Source organism: Salvelinus alpinus, chromosome 14 (genome assembly GCF_045679555.1).
Source record: "Salvelinus alpinus chromosome 14, SLU_Salpinus.1, whole genome shotgun sequence".
Lineage (NCBI taxonomy): Eukaryota > Metazoa > Chordata > Actinopteri > Salmoniformes > Salmonidae > Salvelinus > Salvelinus alpinus.
Window position 1 is genome coordinate 11,914,186 of NC_092099.1, and position 18,572 is coordinate 11,932,757.

General features: G+C 44.1%; 2 protein-coding genes across 13 annotated transcripts in view; one reads left to right on the forward strand and one right to left on the reverse strand.

Annotated features, from left to right (window-relative positions):
• LOC139538419 (formin-like protein 2) overlaps positions 1 to 14,992 on the forward strand; it is a 95,172-nt gene extending 80,180 nt beyond the window's left edge. Inside the window, exons 16-29 of one of the 9 annotated variants that reach the window (XR_011667737.1) lie at positions 95 to 115; positions 2,762 to 2,886; positions 3,048 to 3,250; positions 3,492 to 3,726; positions 5,600 to 5,668; positions 5,791 to 5,871; positions 6,126 to 6,255; positions 6,667 to 6,830; positions 7,059 to 7,160; positions 7,265 to 7,363; positions 8,032 to 8,170; positions 8,960 to 9,075; positions 11,212 to 11,258; positions 11,743 to 11,767. Coding sequence is in view for 8 of the 9 variants with exons in the window: in XM_071340415.1 (XP_071196516.1) it covers positions 95 to 115; positions 2,762 to 2,886; positions 3,048 to 3,250; positions 3,492 to 3,726; positions 5,600 to 5,668; positions 5,791 to 5,871; positions 6,126 to 6,255; positions 6,667 to 6,830; positions 7,059 to 7,160; positions 7,265 to 7,363; positions 8,032 to 8,170; positions 11,212 to 11,345 (1,502 nt within the window). In the remaining variant the exon portion in view is untranslated. The other 8 variants (XM_071340422.1, XM_071340419.1, XM_071340420.1 and 5 more) reach the window with 8 other exon arrangements.
• Positions 14,993 to 15,445: 453 nt separating this feature from the next.
• The window catches only part of LOC139538420 (pre-mRNA-processing factor 40 homolog A-like), a 29,077-nt gene continuing 25,950 nt past the window's right edge, over positions 15,446 to 18,572 (reverse strand). For all 4 annotated transcript variants that reach the window (XM_071340427.1, XM_071340424.1, XM_071340426.1 and 1 more), the window contains one exon: positions 15,446 to 16,367. In XM_071340427.1, coding sequence (XP_071196528.1) covers positions 16,278 to 16,367 — 90 coding nt within the window. In that variant the 3' untranslated portion in view covers positions 15,446 to 16,277. The remainder of the gene's footprint in view (positions 16,368 to 18,572) is intronic.

The following is an 18,572-nucleotide window of genomic DNA, read 5'->3' on the forward strand; positions in this document are numbered from 1 at the left end:
ATTATGATTGATTATCTTACTAATCTCTCTTTCTCTCTCCGTATTAATGATTTCTCTGGTTGTTTTTCTCTCTACCTTGTTTTCTGCCAACCAGAGGGACCCATCAAACTGTTCTGTAGGTTTTTTCTGTCATGTGGTTGTGTTTTCACTGTTCCTCCTCTCCTGAGTATTTGGAAATGGTATTTTTAGTCGTAACAGCAAACGTGAGACAAGACACACACACACACACACACACACAGGAGGAATGTCCGCATAGAGATGGCCATTTATACCCTATGATTTTTTCCAGTCTAGCCAAGCATGAAATTGGACTCTTTGTTTCATGCATTCTCTTTAAATTCTCTTACGACTGTGCAGACTCCCCCAAAATATTATTCATTCTTCACAGCTGTACTGTAGAAGGCTTGAGCTCACCAAAATATGAAACCACAGTCTATCCACAAAACAAGGACCACAGGACATGGAGTCCTAGTTGGGGTCATTTGTCATCATTCTGGGATCCAGAACTGCTGTGGTCCTTAGCCTGTTACATATAATGGGACGAGACAAAATACAGTACAATCTGTCTTACTTAGTCTTGACTGATGGGAAAGCACTGAAAATGCCACATTTCCAACTCCTGCACGGTCTCCATACTGTACTCTACCTTGTGCGTGTGTGATTTATTGTAATGTCAGGAAGTGTCTGTTGTTGCATGCTGAAACACATTGACGTGCCGCTGCAGGTAGCCGGGTATTGATAGCAAGATAGGAGAGTGTTGCGCAAGCCTGGAATGCCCTGGTTGTCACACTCTCCAATCCTGATCCTTATCGCTCTGCCCCACGGTACCTCTGTCTGTCTGTGTGCTAGAGAGGTTACCCGGGGAGAGGCAGTCAATCTGGGCTTATTTACTCAGTATGGCCATAATCCTTGTCTATATAAACACAATATGCCACTGTGCCAGGGATGACAACCCTAGCCATATGCACATTCAATATCATAGCTAACTCAATTTGGTGTCCCCCAAGGCACTATTCTGGGCCCGCTACTGAAAAGTATGTCTTGGTTAAATCAATAAACTAGTGGTAGTGGCTAGCAGTAAAGAGCTAGCCAGAGACCATCATGCCCTGCTGTAGAAGTGGCTGTAGAGCACATCTCCAGCTCTCTCAGGCGGGATTTCATTAAATGGGCTCTTAGGATGAGACCGACGGCCAGTCTCAGCCTATTTATCTATCTACGGAGGGAGGCATATCCATGTGTGTCACCACCACCAGTAACTGATAGGACTGTGTGTGTCCCAAATGCCACCCGTATTCCCTATATAGTGCACCCTATTTCCTATATAGTGCAGTGGAGGCTGCTGAGGGGAGGACGGCTCATAGTAATGGCTGGAATGGAGTCAATGGAATGGTATCAGCCACAGGGAAACCACGTGTTTGATACCACTCCATTGACTCCATTCCAGCCATTATTATGAGCCTTCCTCCGCTCACCAGCCTCCACTGATATAGTGCACTTCTTTTGTAGTACTAAAAGTAGTGAACTACATAGTGAATAGGGCGCCATTTGAGATGCATGCAGCCTATGTCTATCCTCCATCACACGACGTGTGCACTGTGTGTTTGTGAGAGTGATGGCAGAGACAGGTAGATGGTGTGTTTGTGAGAGCGATGACAGAGACAGGTAGATGGTGTGTTTGTGAGAGCCATGACAGAGACAGGTAGATGGTGTGTTTGTGAGAGCGATGGCAGAGACAGGTAGATGGTGTGTTTGTGAGAGCCATGACAGAGACAGGTAGATGGTGTGTTTGTGAGAGCGATGGCAGAGACAGGTAGATGGTGTGTTTGTGAGAGCGATGACAGAGACAGGTAGATGGTGTGTTTGTGAGAGCGATGACAGAGACAGGTAGATGGTGTGTTTGTGAGAGCGATGGCAGAGACAGGTAGATGGTGTGTTTGTGAGAGCGATGACAGAGACAGGTAGATGGTGTGTTTGTGAGAGCGATGACAGAGACAGGTAGATGGTGTGTTTGTGAGAGCGATGGCAGAGACAGGTAGATGGTGTGTTTGTGAGAGCCATGACAGAGACAGGTAGATGGTGTGTTTGTGAGAGCGATGACAGAGACAGGTAGATGGTGTGTTTGTGAGAGCGATGGCAGAGACAGGTAGATGGTGTGTTTGTGAGAGCGATGGCAGAGACAGGTAGATGGTGTGTTTGTGAGAGCGATGACAGAGACAGGTAGATGGTGTGTTTGTGAGAGCGATGGCAGAGACAGGTAGATGGTGTGTTTGTGAGAGCGATGACAGAGACAGGTAGATGGTGTGTTTGTGAGAGCCGATGACAGAGACAGGTAGATGGTGTGTTTGTGAGAGCATGACAGAGACAGGTAGATGGTGTGTTCATGAGAGACAGGTAGATGGTGTGTTTGTGAGAGCGATGACAGAGACAGGTAGATGGTGTGTTTGTGAGAGCATGCAGACAGGTAGATGGTGTGTTGGAGAGCGAGCAGAGACAGGTAGATGGTGTGTTTGTGAGAGCGATGACAGAGACAGGTAGATGGTGTGTTTGTGAGAGCCATGACAGAGACAGGTAGATGGTGTGTTTGTGAGAGCGATGGCAGAGACAGGTAGATGGTGTGTTTGTGAGAGCGATGACAGAGACAGGTAGATGGTGTGTTTGTGAGAGCGATGGCAGAGACAGGTAGATGGTGTGTTTGTGAGAGCGATGACAGAGACAGGTAGATGGTGTGCTGTCTGATTTATTCCTCTGTGCTCCGGTGCAGCCGTGAAGATTAAGAAGCCCATCAAGACCAAGTTCCGTTTGCCCGTGTTCAACTGGGTGGCGCTGAAGCCCAACCAAATCAACGGCACCGTGTTCAACGAGATCGACGACGAGAGGATACTGGAGGTAGGGAACCATCCACTCACCCCCACGTATATGCACTTCACACTTTGACCTTCTCTAAAAGCTATGTTGGTCTACTGTACTTCAAAACAACATGTAGGATACTCACCACAGGGTTGCTTAGGATTCAAACCTTCTCACTTGAAGTGTGTTTTCAACCTCAGGACCTGAACGTGGATGAGTTTGAGGAGATGTTCAAGACGAAAGCCCAGGGCCCGGCCATCGACTTGATCATGAGCAAGACCAAGGTCATCCAGAAGGGGCCCAACAAGGTGGCGCTGCTGGACGCCAACCGGGCCAAGAACATGGCCATCACCCTGAGGAAAGTGGGCAAGGCCCCGGAGGAGATCTGCAAGGCCATTCAGCTGTAAGACGCCATGGACTCCTCCGCATTACGACCTAGTGGTCTTCTTAATCTATGTAGCACTGCGAATGAGGGTTTTGTTTGTTTGTGTGTGTGTCTGCTTAGTGTTTGTGTCTGTATAGCATAGCGTCTGTGTGCATGTCTGTGTCTCCAGTCCGTGTTTGCCTGTGCCTCCGCATAGCGCGCATTTCTGTGTCTAATAACCGTCATCCCCTGCGTCCCACCCCCACCCCCCTCCCGTCAGGTTTGACCTGCGCACCCTGTCGGTGGACTACGTGGAGTGTCTGATGCGCTTCCTGCCCACGGAGAACGAGGTGAAGATCATGCGTCAGTACGAGAAGGAGCGGAAGCCCGTGGAGGCTCTGACAGACGAGGACCGCTTCATGATGCACTTCAGCAAGATCGAGCGGCTCATGCAGAAGATGACCATCATGGCCTTCATAGGCAACTTCTGCGAGAGCGTTCAGATGCTGACACCGGTGAGGCTGTCTTAGGGCTTACCTGATATGATTGAGGTTATAGGTGACGGGAGAGGAGGATTCGGGCTTCGGCCCTGTATACACTCAAGTTGTGCAACTGATGTACAACGCGTTTGGGTTTTGTGATACAACGGGGTGTTTCTGCACACACAAAAATGACACAAGCATTGTGTGAACATTTTTGTGCAAACCAACTAGGGCTGGGCGATATGTCCAAAATATCATGTCATATTTTTGACAGTATTTTATGTTTAGAATAATAAAAGTTCTAACTTTGCTTTATGAGTAGTGTGACCCTAGGGTGGCAACACATACAACACATACCAAAAATAATTTCCTGCATTTTCATTCATTTCTGCATTTCCAGCACTCATTTGAGGTAATTTCCACACTGCCACGTAGGGCTGCACGATTTGGGCAAAAAAGGCCATATTTTTAACCAAATGTTGCAGTTGCGATTTGACTTGCGATTTAGATCAAAACACTTGGGTGAACTGTTGGAATCATGGAAATAGAATAATTATTCTAATTCTATATAAATGTATAGTGGGCACTTTGAATGCAGTGACAACGAATGAAAATGCCAGGGATGAGTTATTGTGACAGGATAGGAACCAAAGTGTTGGTCAGTGTTTCTTAGGGGACCCTATAATGTTTAGCTACGTTAAATGTTTCTTCATGTAGCCAACATATTCATGATTCCTTCGCGTATTTCTCTTTGATTTAGAAGATAATGTTGCACAAACAATATGCTGATTTAGGCCTATACCATCACTGGTATCAGTCTGTATAGCTAGCTAGCTCAGTACATTTATTAGACAGCTAACTAGCGATTAACATTAGCGGTAAAGCGATTTACTTTAAACCTTGCTAAGAAAAGACAAAAACTAGCTGTTTGCAGAACCACAAAAAAGTAGTGTAATTATAGAACGCTTGTGGATTTATATTAAGAAGTAAAGTGGAAACAACATTATTGCATTGATCAAACTGAACGCAAGTGTCTCGTGGTCAAGCAACAACAAATGCTCTCCTTGAGTGACAGGGCTAGGTCTGTGTGGAAAGCGGCATGGAGAGAGATGACTCAATTGTATTTATTTAACCAGGTAAGTTAACTGAGAACGCATTCTCATTTACAGCAACGACCTGGGGAATAGTTACAGGGGAGAGGAGGGGGGATGAATGAGCCCATTGGAAAGCTGGGGATGATTAGGTGGCCATGATGGTATGAGGGCCAGATTGGGAATTTAGCCAGGACACAGTGTTAACACCCCTACTCTTTAAATAAGTGGCATGGGATATTTAGTGACCACAGAGAGTCAGGTCACCCATTTAACGTCCCATACAAAAGACCGCATCCTACAAAGGGCAACGTCCCCAATAACTGTCCTGGGGTATTGGAGATATATTTTAGACCAGAGGAAAGAGTGCCTCCTACTGGCCCACAAACACCACTTCCAGCAGTATCTGGTCTCCCATCCAGGGACCAACCCTGCTTAGTTTCAGAAGCAAGCCAGCAGTGGGATGCAGGGTGGTATGATGCTGGCCCATGTAGCAGTGTAAAATATAAAAATGTACGTTACACACGGCATATCACATTTAACAAACCAAAAATTCTAATAACGTTATAGAAGATAAAGTAAAAACCCAAACCGGTCTGTGCATTAATACCTGTATATTGTAAAATATAGTATACCGCCCAGCCCTAAGACCAACTCTCCATTGTATCATAAATATATCAGTCGTATCACAACCATTGTCAAATGTGTTGTAGATCAGTTGTACAACCTGAGTGTGTACAGGGCCTTCTTAAGTTTGACTTATTCTCCTCTTGTCTGACTTTTGTTCTACTTCCTTCTTTCTTTTTTTTTTACAGCAACTTCATGCGATCATCGCAGCATCTGTGTCAATAAAATCCTCACAGAAACTCAAGAAAATTCTAGAGGTAAGCGACAAAATACAGATTTCTTTGCATCAAAAATATTCCGTGCTGATTTTTTGTTGTTGGAAATATTGTTCCTGGCTGCCTTCTGTGTTGATGTTCCAGTGCTGTTGTTCCCCCCACAGATTATCTTGGCTCTCGGAAACTACATGAACAGCAGTAAAAGGGGAGCGGTATACGGTTTTAAACTACAAAGTTTAGATTTGGTAAGAGATTCTCTCTCCCATCCTAAATGTATTGCTAGTGCATAACGTGCTTCAGGATTGTCATTGCCAGCATCCCAAATTGCACACTATTCCCTATTTAGTGCACTACCTTATGGGCCCTATGGTAGCGCACTATGTAGGGAATAGGGTGCAGCCTATGGGCCCACGTCGAAAGTAGTGCATTACAAAGGGAATAAGGTGCCATTTGGGACGTAATTATCTTCACACGCCTTTTAATCCTCTAATTCCCCCAGCTACTAGACACCAAGTCGACAGACCGGAAAATGACACTGTTGCACTACATAGCCAACGTGGTGAAGGAGAAATACCACCAAGTCAATCTGTTCTACAACGAACTGCATTATGTGGAGAAGGCCGCAGCAGGTACGATTCACAACATGGCCTCGTGATATTACAGTGAAAGGGCTGATGCTAAATCAGATCCTAGGCTGCACCCTATTCCCTACATAGTGCGCTACTTTTGACCAGAGCCCTATGGGCCCTGGTCTAAAATAGTGCACTATATGTGGAATAGGGGTGCCATTTGGGGCGCATACCTTAGTCATTGGATTGTAGCCTATCTTTGGTCTGCAGGCACTTCTGTTGCACTGTGCCTTCAGTCATCTGCAGTTTTGTGCTACAACAGACTGTGATGTTGTTCTCTTGCTGAGGAATTGACACCTCCATGCAGGGTGTTACTCTGAAGAGCTGTGCTGTAAACTCACTGAGGTACGGCCCTCCCTGATTTGAACAGTATCCAATTGTGTGTGCGTGTGTGTCTGCGTGCTATCTCAGTGTCGTTAGAGAACGTTCTGCTGGATGTGAAGGAGCTCCAGCGGGGAATGGACCTGACTAAGAGAGAGTACAGCATGCACGGTCACAACACCATGCTCAAAGACTTCATCACACACAACGAGGGCAAGCTGAAAAAGCTGCAGGACGACGCCAAGATCGCACAGGTAAATGTCATCTCACTGAATTGATTTTGTGCAAAACTAATACAGCAACTTTATTAAAGGTTTTAGTTCAGGACTAAGTTTAATCTGTGTCTGAGAAACTGGCCTTATATGTTTGACAGGACTAACTTACGATTGGCGTATGTTTCATGTGTAACATATGTTTCAATGCTAAAGAACGTCCCAGGGAAATCACGAATGCAAAATGTGCATTTTATTTTTCTCCCGCAGGACGCCTTCGACGAGGCGGTCAAATTCTTCGGCGAGAATTCCAAAACGACGCCCCCGTCTGTGTTCTTCCCGGTGTTTGTGCGCTTCGTCAAGGCCTACAGGGTGAGACTAATGTCCCAACCCTCATCCCTGTTCCTCCAGCTGTGGAAACGCCTCAGTCTAGGCTCAGTCTAAGTGTGTATCCGTGTGTGTGTGTGTTCTTTCAGCAAGCGGAGGAGGACAACGAGCAGAAGAAGAGAGCGGAGCAGATGATGATGGAGAAACTTCTGGAGCAGGAGGCCATGATGGACCAGGAGGACAAGAAGGTAACCTCTCCTCCCTCCCATCTATATCTCTCTCGCTCTCTCTCTCTCGCTCCCTCCTCACCCACTTCCTATAAGATCAACTACCCCTTCCCCCCCCCTCCCTCTCACCCTTTCTCCCTCTCTCTTTCCCTCTCCTTCCTCATCCTCTTCCTATAATTTAAGCTTATCTTTCTCCCCCAGCTCTACCTCTCTCTCCTTCCCCTAACTCTCCCCCCTCCCGCTCTCCCTCCTCCCCCTCCTGCTGATGGGGCAGCTATATTAGGCACTGCAGACACCTAGTGTATCACATCAAGTCAAGATAAGCCACTACATATAACCAGTAAACATAAACAGTTAGAAAAACCAACCAGGAAATATAGACGGTATATATAATATATGTAGAACCTTTCCAATGGACACATTTGACTGACAGCTACGGCTCTAGGTTTTATAGAGCTGTAAAGTGTCACACAGGGACACCCTTATGCTGTTTGTATAGTCGAAAAAGGCGCCTGTGATTTGACTGTGTGCGTACGTCCTTGTCTGTGTGTTTTATTCTATCTATATATGTGTGTGTGTGTGTGTGTGTGTGTGTGTGTGTGTGTGTGTGTGTGTGTGTGTGTGTGTGTGTGTGTGTGTGTGTGTGTGTGTGTGTGTGTGTGTGTGTGTGTGTGTGGTCTCCCCACCAGTCTCCGTCCCATAAGAACACCAGGGGCAGGAGTCAGCAGCAGGAGGTGATAGCTGAGCTGAGGAAGAAGCAGGGGAAGGATACGGGCAGCCGCCACGTGTACGAGGGCAAGGACGGAGCCATCGAGGACATCATCACCGGTAAACAGGACCGGGGTCCAATCACCATCAGTTCTACAATCACCCAACATTACTTATACACATGCAAACGTACACACACATGCGTGTACACATACTGTATGCGCGTACACACACACGCACACACACACACACACACACACACACACACACACACACACACACACACACACACACACACACACACACACACACACACACACACACACTGGGTGTTCTGCATGCAAGTCCTCCCCTGTGCTCTAATCCAGTCTCATTCAATCATTAACATGGGTTTCTAAACCACTAACAAGTATGTTGCCTCTTAACTATTGAACTGTTTCAACTGTCAAAGATTCAATCCTAAGGCTTTATTTAACCTTAATCATATGTTAAAAACATGCATTGACAGTCCAGCTAACCTAACCTAGACACTTGGAGCCGGCTCAAATGTGTATATGATCATTATCTGCTCTCTGCTTTTTCAGAAGTCCCGGTTGGAAGATTCCCGAATGTCCTACTTATTCCGTACTGATTCCAGGGAATCTTCCAATTAGGATTTCAATAAGCAGGAAATTCAGGAATCCTCCAACCAGGATTTCTGGAAGACATGGGAGTTTTGTGAAAGTTCACGGAATTTTGCAGCCCTTGTAGGCCTGTAGTAGACTGTAACCCTCTATAGAATGTGTTAATGTTTCTGTGCTTCAGTCTTCTAATGCTGTATGCTGTAGGGTGTTAACCTGTTCTAAAACCCTGTAGATGTGTGCTTCTCCTTACTGTCTTGTCTTGGCTGTTGTCGTTGTTTCAATGCAGTGCTGAAGACAGTGCCCTTTACCGCCCGCACAGCCAAACGGGGCTCTCGGTTCTTCTGCGAGCCGGTTCACAATGAGGAGAGCCATTACTAAAGCTTAGAGCTCTCTCTCTGAAAGGTTGCTGTAAACACAGTTGCTCTTCTTTCTTTCCTATCTCTCTCGTTCGCCGTACTCTCACTGTGTGTTGTGTGTTCCCTCTCACTCGCTCACTCTGTGGGTGTGTATGTGTGTGTGGGGGGGGGGGGTGTCTGTCTCCGCCCTTCCTATGAGGGGAGCATGAGGAGGGAGGGGTTTGGTGGGAGGGGTCCCTGGTGTCAACTCCGTTACCCTGCATGAAGCGTGTCATCCCCGTTATATACTTTCTCATCCGTTTGTATCGTCACCCATCGCAAACCATAATGTCACAGACATTTTCCTGTCGGTCAGTCAGGCCATTGATATTTGAGAAGAGTGAGATGGGTAGATGGGTAAGAAAGCATCTCTCTCTATCTGTATTAGTAATACATACACTGAGTGTACAAAACATTATGAACACCTGATCTTTCCATGACATAGACTGACCAGGTGAATCCAGGTGAAAGCTATGATCCCTTAGTGATGTCACTTGTTAAATCAACTTCAAATCAGTGTAGTTGAAGGGGAGGAGACAGGTTAAAGAAGGATTTTTAATCATTGAGACAATTGAGACATGGATTGTGTATGTGTGCCACTCAGAGGTTGAATGGACCAGACAAAATATTTAAGTGCCTTTGAATGGGGTTTGGTAGTAGGTGCCAGGAGCACTGGTTTGTGTCAAGAACTGCAACGCTGCTGAGTTTTTCACGCTGAACAGTTTCCTGTGTGTATCAAGAATGGTTCACCGCCCAAAGGACATCCAGCTAACTTGACACAACTTTGGGAAGCATTGGAGTCAACATGGGGCCAGCATCCCTGTGGAACGCTTTCGACACCTTGTGGAGTCCATGCCCCGACGGGGACGGGGGTGCATCTCAATAGTAGGAAGGTGTTCTTCATGTTTTGTAAACTCAGTGTATATCAATCAGACAGCATGGTAAGTGCCCTCTGCTGTTAATATAGCTGAAGTGCTTCCTAGGCCGTAGCCCAACGGATTGTCACTGACTACCATCCAAGACGTTTATATTGCATGACATATGTAATGTTGACTAGTATTAATGCCAGTAGTTATATGGTATAGTGTATTGTAGTTCTGCTTCAGTAGATGAAGTTAGTATTGTCAACATAGCAGAGTAGTTTACCCTATAATTCTAAAATAATTCTATAATATATTGTAAGTTAGGATGTGTTGATGTTGACTCATTTTAAAATGGCTGTGAAAATACCTTGCTTGTGTGTCCATCTGTCTTATCATGAAAACTGAGTGTTGTGTTCATCATGTATTACTGCCGCTGTTCGGGTCTCTGCATGCCACTGGCTTTCTCCTGCTTCATACCCAAAATGTCCCCTGTTCCCAGATCCCCTATCTCTGATCCAAGGTGTTACATCTGTCTTGCTGATGCTGAGCCTTGAAGCTACACGTAGCGCTCTGGACCAGAGCTACAGACCCCCCTCTCTTACCTTGTGCTTGGCTCAGTTGTCTGGTGATGGAGCACAATCGGATCACATGACTTTCTGTGATCTGCCAGGGCACCTTTCTAACATATTGCATGAAGTTTTATTTTCTGACACGTGTCCTCGGTCTTGGATGTCACGTGTCCTTTGTGTGCCACTAACCTACAGCCAGAAATGTATTAATGTTTAGCGATTTCAAGGGAAAAGCCTCAGTATTTCTAAACATTTCCGTACAGTTTAATTTGCATCCTATCCCCATGTACCTGGCTGAATGCATGCTGTTCTTTGGTTTTTGGTCCGTGTTCTATTCAATATGAACCTTTTTCTTGTATGTTGAAAAAAAAAATGTTTTTGGTTCATGATAACTATTCCAAAGTTTGATGCTTAGCTCTGTTTTGTCATGCTGGTAGTCATTCTGCAAAGCAGCCTGGGTTTTGAGACACAGAAAAACAAATGCTTTTGTTTGTTCTCCCTTTGTGCCTGCGGTATCAGTTAACAACCTATTTTAGCTTTGGCCCTCCTAACACCTCTAGTCCTGTCTTATTCTGTCCCCTGCCCCCCTATTGGCTGCTTTGCTCGCTCAGCACGCCCACCGCTGCAAGGACACTGTGAAAACACTGGAGTGACCCCTCTGGTCACCCTGCTTCTTTTAACCTCCATTTTGTCTTCTCTTCATCCATCCAGCCCTAAAGAAGAATAATATTACTAAATTTCCCAATGTCCACTCGAGGGTAAGGAATTCCTCCAATAGCACCCCTGTGGTTGTGGATGTGTCCCAGACCTGGCAAGCATCTCTTTTTTACCTCCATTCCCTTTAAGTTACCTCCATTGCCTTTAAGTTACCTACCGCTGAGGGCTTTCCCTCAAAGAATGCAAAATTCTATTTAAAATGCCCTTCGTGGAAAATGGAAGACTTTTCTTGCCTTTTTGTCATTTGTTAAACATGTTACTTCTCCATTGACAAGGCTTGTACAAAGGGCCATCCATAGCTTTTTTAATTTTTATTGATAGTGACAGTAGGAGTAGTAGATTGTAAATCAATACGGTCTTTTCTGTGGGCCTGTTTTTGGTCCAGAGGAGTGAACGGAGGGGGGAATGTTTCTGTAGAACTCGAGCTGCTTTGCCTGACTGGCTGCCAACACAACCAGCCTCTGGGCACATCTGAAGGCCCTGGCAAGATGACTGACACATCTTTTACCCCTCCGTCCATTACAGATCTTCGCAATCAGCCTTACAGGCGAGCCGACGCGGTGAGGAGGAGCGTCAGGAGACGCTTTGACGACCAGAACTTGCGGCCGGTCAACAACTCTGAAGTCGTAATTTGACGAGGGAGAAGTGCATGTGTTAGGGGCGGAGGGTGAGGAGCGGGAGTGATGTGGAAAGTGTAGCAGCCTCTCACTCTTAAGGACTGAAGGAGAGATGGATGGGTCTGACAGGTCAGTTATAGGGAACCTTAGACAAGCCAAGTGCCTAAAACTTACTTGTGATCAGTTGTTTTGCCTCCCGTTTGTCTGTCTTGTGAATTTTTTTTTATTACTTCAAGCAATACCTGGCTTTAATTGTATTTTCCTTTGATATGTAAAACTGGACACAGACGTCTGTAGCGGGGATTCCTGAAAGAAGTGTAGAATGTAACGGGTCACGGTTCCCTTAGCTGTCAAAAGGTATTCCGCCACAGGGGATGAATATGGTATTTCATAGCTAGTATCTTATTACATTCCTGGTGCTACTGCCATCACTCTTAGAAATTACACAATGTGCTCGAGTGGCACTCTAAAGAACGCATTAGCTTTTCCAATGTTACTAAAGGGCTAATGTACTTTTTAAAGGGAACATACACTATATATACAAAAGTATGTGGACACCCCTTCAAATGAGTGGATTCGGCTGTTTCAGCCACACCCGTTACTGACAGGTATATAAAGCACACAGCCATGCAATCTCCATAGACCAACATTGGCAGTAGAATGGCCTTACTGAAGAGCTCAGTGACTTTTAACGTGGCACCGTCATAGGATGCCACCTTTCCGTCGAGTCAGTTCGTCAAATGTATGCCCTGCTAGAGCTGCCCCAGTCAACTGTGGGTGCTGTTGCTGTGAAGTGGAAACGTCTAGGAGGAACAACAGCTTATCCGCGAAGTGGTAGACCACACAAGCTCGAAGAACGGAACTGCCGAGTCCTGAAGGCATAAGTCATTGTAAATAAGAATTTGTTCTTAACCGACTTAAATAAAGGTTAAATAAAAATTGTCTGTCCTCGGTTGCAACACTCACTAGAGTTCCAAACTGCCTCTGGAAGCAACGTCAGGACAATAACTGTTTCTCGGGAGCTTCATGAAATGGGTTTCCATGGCCGAGCAGCTGCACACAACCCTAAGATCACCATGCGCAATGCCAAGTGTCGGCTGGACTGGTGTAAAGCTCGCCGTCATTGGACTCTGGAGCAGTTGAAACGCGTTCTCTGGAGTGATGAATCAAGCTTCACCATCTGGCAGTCCGACGGACAAATCTGGGTTTGGCGGATCCCAGGAGAACGCTACCTGCTCCAAAGCATAGTGCCAACTGTAAAGTTTGGTGGAGGAATAATGTTCTGGGGCTGTTTTTCATGATTTGGGCTAGGCCCCTTAGTTCCAGTGAAGGAATATCTTATCGCTACAGCATACAATGACATTCTAGATTATTCTGTGCTTCCAACTGTGGCAACAATTTGGGGAAGGCCATTTCCTGTTTCAGCATAACAATGCCCCCATGCACAAAGGGAGGTCCATACAGAAATGTTTTGTCGAGATCGGTGTGGAAAAACTTGACTAGCCTGCACAGAGCCCTGAACTCAATCCCATCGAACACCTTTGGGAAGAATTGGAACGACGACTGCGAGCCAATCACCCAACATCAGTGTCCGACCTCACTAATACTCTTGTGACTGAATGGAAGCAAGTCCCCCCAGCAATGTTCCAGCATCTAGTGGAAAGCCTTCCCAGAAGAGTGGAGGCTGTTATAGCAGCAAAAGGGGGACCATCTCCATATTAATGCACATGATTTTGGAATGAGATGTTTGACGCGCAGGTGTCCACATACTTTTGGTCATGTAGTGTACATGTCTTACTTTAGTATATTATAAAGCAGTGATCCAAAACAAATATGTTCAAAGAAAGTACTTAAGCGAGTATGAGGTAAACATATGTACACCAACGTATGACCACAGAGAAATCATATCAAAGACAATATAGCTCAGAGAGGTGTGGCTCTCTCAAGACGAGACCAGGCTAATGTGAATTGTATATAGCTAGGCCTCCATAGTACGGTTATGACGGTATTAACATCTCATTTATCAGTGTTAACATGGTTAGTGGACCAAGCCGTGAATAGATAGAACTATATTATCTCCTCATGTAGACCTCAAGTGCCATTCACATGCAACGCTGTTAGTGGTTGGTGGGGCCCTGGAGCCACAATAGCTCTGGTCTAGGTCGTTGTTTGGTCGTACGATTGTGCGAGCACAGCCGAACTAGACCAGAGCGAGAGACACAATTGACTCAGAGCGAATAGGAAAGGTGCTGAAACAAAAACTTCTCAGCAGATATACTTCCAGTGAAGTGTAGTGGCTGCAAGTAAGGCACTTTAGGCTACTTGAGGAGCTTGTCATGAAAACTGGATTCCAAGATTTTTTTACTCGGCTAATGAATCTCTAGGAAACTGTCTACTCACTATTATAAGTTTAATGTATAGTATTTAACCACTGAAAACTGTTTCCATTCAGTATCGCTCATGTGACCCACTGACAATGAGCGGCAGTTGTTTTTGATAGTGTTTAGGTATGTTAAAAACATGTCAGAACAGACAACAAAAAGTTTTCGAAATGTACAGATATTTTGATAAATTTATGCATTGTTTTATACTTCTTAATCTACTCATTACCATGTAAGGTTAATATTGTACATATTGTTTAAAACAAAGTTTGCAACACCATGTCATATAGAATTTGTTATTTTAACGTATCTTTTGGTCCATTTTGTATATTTAATTTAAGACGAAAACACAAATCTGGCTTCTCTTTATCATAAAATAACCCAGTGTGTGAAACAGGATGCCCTGGTGTCACACTTGCCCGACAGTAAAGAGTTATTAGATCAGTGTCTGCGTCACTAATGGCACCCTATTCAGTGCACTTCTTTTGGCCAGAGCACAATAGGAACTGGAAAAAAGTAGCGCTCTATAGGTAACCCATTGACGTTCAGAGAAGCTTCCTGTGGTCTTGGGACTAAATGTCCACATTATAGCATGTGCAACAAACCACTCATCTCTAGATTTCCTGTGAACTTAACCACTCATCAGCTTCATAATACTGGCATGTTATTAATTTCATGTTTTTTTAAGGCAATACGTGCTTATTACAAATTACTTTTGTTAGATTGAGTTCTCAATGGATATGATCAAATAAACTGTTTACATTGTGTGCATCTTTATTTCAACGTTAATCTTCCTCATTCATTTAAGCAGACAATTTGTCTACTGATACAGAACCCTGGAGAAGTCCGTCTTGTCATCTTTGTGTATGTAAATACAGTAGCAATCATTACTCATCCCTGTTGTGCCGACTGGCACAGGGCAGTAACCAAGGCTCTCCATTTGTCAGTCTCTGGCCAGCTCTGCTTATGTTGTTGGAGCTCAGTCTTGTTTTCTTCTGCACCATGTTCTTGGGCCTCCGACTTACAATAGCACTCATTACTTTACAGCCCGCCTAGCATTTCACTGATCCACAGGAAACGGATACTAAGCCTATTGAATGGGTTCTGAGAAGAGGTACTCATAACAGAGGATGATCTAAGGAAATAATGAGCAAATAAGTAGCGCTGTTTGTAGGGGGGGAAAAACGTATGTTTGTGGCTGGTGACTCAGTAATCGTACATGAAGACAAATCCATGTCAACTATTTTATTACATTTATAGATCAGGTCATGAGGACTTTCTCAATTCCTCCAATGAAAATTGATCGAACCAATCCTAAACGTAAGATTAATTTAAAAATGTCTTGTTTCAGAGACATTTACCAGTTGTTTTTTTAAATCAAATGTACAGAACATAAAACATGGATTCTTCAAACGGACTTTGGGACAAACAGTGAAAAACTATTTCCCTATAGAGTGCACTACTTTTGACCATGGTCCCTGGTCAAACGTAGTGCATTATAATGGGAATATGGTGGCATTTGGGACTCAAACTAAGAAAATGAACTGCAGGGCAAAGTCACCGTAAAGAGCAATGTTAAGATGCGCTTCTCATCCATTTAGATATCAAACTAGTAGCAAAGAAAAACTTCTACCAATGACTACAAATTACAAAGAGAAAGGGCATTATCAAAGGCAACATTTCAACTTAGTAGACCGTACTCTGATAAAGTAGTCAACTCAGCCGGTGACCACTTCCCATTATGTAAGGAAACAAAGAAAATATGTACCCAGCATTCTTGTGCTGGTGTGGCGGATTCATTCCCATTATACAAAACATACAGGGAATCGTTTACGTACAGTCAAAGTAGGGTTGCGAAATTCTGGTAAACTCCCCAGAATTGACAGGAATTAGGAGAATCTCCCAAATGGGAATTCCTGAAAATTTACCAGAATTTAGGGGAAATTTACCAGAATTTTGCAGCACCTGTCCAAGCATGTGTGGCATTACGCTGAAAAGGAAGCACTAGGGGGAATGCATGTTGGATGAAGTGAAGAAAGAGAGCATGAGGAGAAACGGAACATCAAGGAGCATCCAGCTGTTCTAGTAGAGTCCTCCTCCTCTTCTCCAGCTCTCCTTCACTCAGCTCGCTGCCTGATGTGTCCCAGCCACCCTACAGAAAGACATCAAAACCCACATTTTCCAACAATACATTTTATTGGAGGGTATTTTCATTTATCCGTTTTACTGTTTAGAAATTAAAGCACTAAGCATCTAGTCCCCCTTAAGGTGTCATAAGTATTTGGAGAAATTCACACTCGTACCCGTATACGGGTTGAAAATACCAGATATGGGCACTAATTGGAACATAGTGGCTGTACAGTAACATGCTATACCTGTACACAGCCAATCTGTAAATAGCACACCCAACTACCTCATCCCCATATTGTTATTTATCCTCTTGCTCTTTTGCGCCCCAGTATCTCTACTTGCACATCATCAGCTGCACATCTATCACTCCAGTGTTAATGCTAAATTGTAATTATTTCACCTCTATGGCCTATTTATTGCCCTACCTCCCTACATTTGCACACACTGTACATCGATTTTTCTATTGTGTTATTGACTGTACGTTTGTTTGTGTAACTGCTTTGCTTTATCTTGGCCAGGTCGCAGTTGTAAATGAGAACTTGTTCTCAACTGGCCTACCTGGTTACATTTTTTTCATGTCAGAGCTCTGGCTCTGCGCTTCACAGCTCTGTATGGGTTTTCACTGACAGCCGTTCTGAACTTCAGCACCGCGCGCGACAGAAAGTGGCCTCCGTCCCTCCCAGTAATTGGCTAACTTTAGCAAATATTTTTATGTCTGAGTGAGAAATGCTGTAAATTACGAGGACTATGTATTTTGACAGATGAGATGTTGAGGATTATAATAAATACCGCTTTGATGTCATACAAGAAAGCGAAACACCCGTGAGTCCAAATCATAAAAATCATATACAGTTTATGATCACTATGTTTGATGTAGAGCTACATGATGACATGGTGTCATACCCTTGGTTCTGAATAGAATGAACCTGTTTATTGTTAAGAAAATCTACCATGGCACACCAGCGTATGTGAGTGGAGCGAAGCGAGGAGCAGAGCGTGCCCAATTTGAATGGAACACCGAGCGAGATTCCCAAAAGACTGGAGCGTCGGCTTTCGACTGGCCAAACTTGTTTTCTAAAAATGAATTCAAAGTCATTATTCATTTCATTTGTATTTAATTCTAAGTCACAGCCTATATGCACAATTTATACACCATGATTTAATACAACAAAATGCTGTGCGCTTTATGTTCCTACCAGCCTATTGTGTCGCACTTGCAAATGCTTCAATGGATTTCTTTTGTAGGCTATAGCCTTAAAATAATATAGCCTAAATAATTAATTATCGTTCCTTCTAAGGCTCCCTGTCTGGCTCCTGACCTATTTAGAGTTTTTATAGGCTGTTTAATATGAAATGTAGCCAATTGAAATGATAGGCTACATGGGCTTCTTTCGTTCCCCTTCTCATGCTTATGGAGGGGGATACGATATATGCCTCCAACTTTCTCACTCATTATTCACGATTCATTCATGACTATCCATAATCATGTAGAAGTGTTCAGAAACCTTATTATTTATTTACAATAAAAGTGACCACTACATTTACCATTCATTTCTATTGGGCACATCATAATCCAAAACAAACTGCAAATGCATCCAATGAGTTTGTAGTCACAAGCTTGATGTAGTCATTGGGTGCTAGGAATATGGGACCAAATAATACAACTTTTGACTACTTTAACCCTCTAGTCTGAGCCCTGTATAACCCGTGGGAGAGGTAGGCGGTTCTAAACTAACATATGGAATTGTTTTAAGATGGTCATACCAAGGATCATTTAGCTATTATATACTTCCATAATTTAAAAAAAACTGGTACCGGGTACCTTCAGACGAGTCTTGTGAGGCTTGTTGGCGTCCTAGGGGTAAAAGGTAAATGCCAATGCCAGTGTTCAAACCATTTGGACACTACAGATGTTTTCGTGAGACAATAGATTTTTGGGATGTCTCTTGGTCTGACAAACACCGTTCTAGCTCTGCTACCTTTCACCACAGATGTGGAAGGGCGATATCGGCTATTGTGATGATTGAGACCAAAGCAGAGTTACACAAACAAACGTACAGTCAATAACACAATAGAAAAATCTATGTACATAAAATGCTTTACATTTCTAAACGGAAAATACCCTCAAATAAAAAGTGATATTCTGTACTATCGCCTCATAAAACATTTAATCTTAAATCCAAAATTAAAAGTTTCTAGCTTCACTGTCCAAATACATATGTAAGGG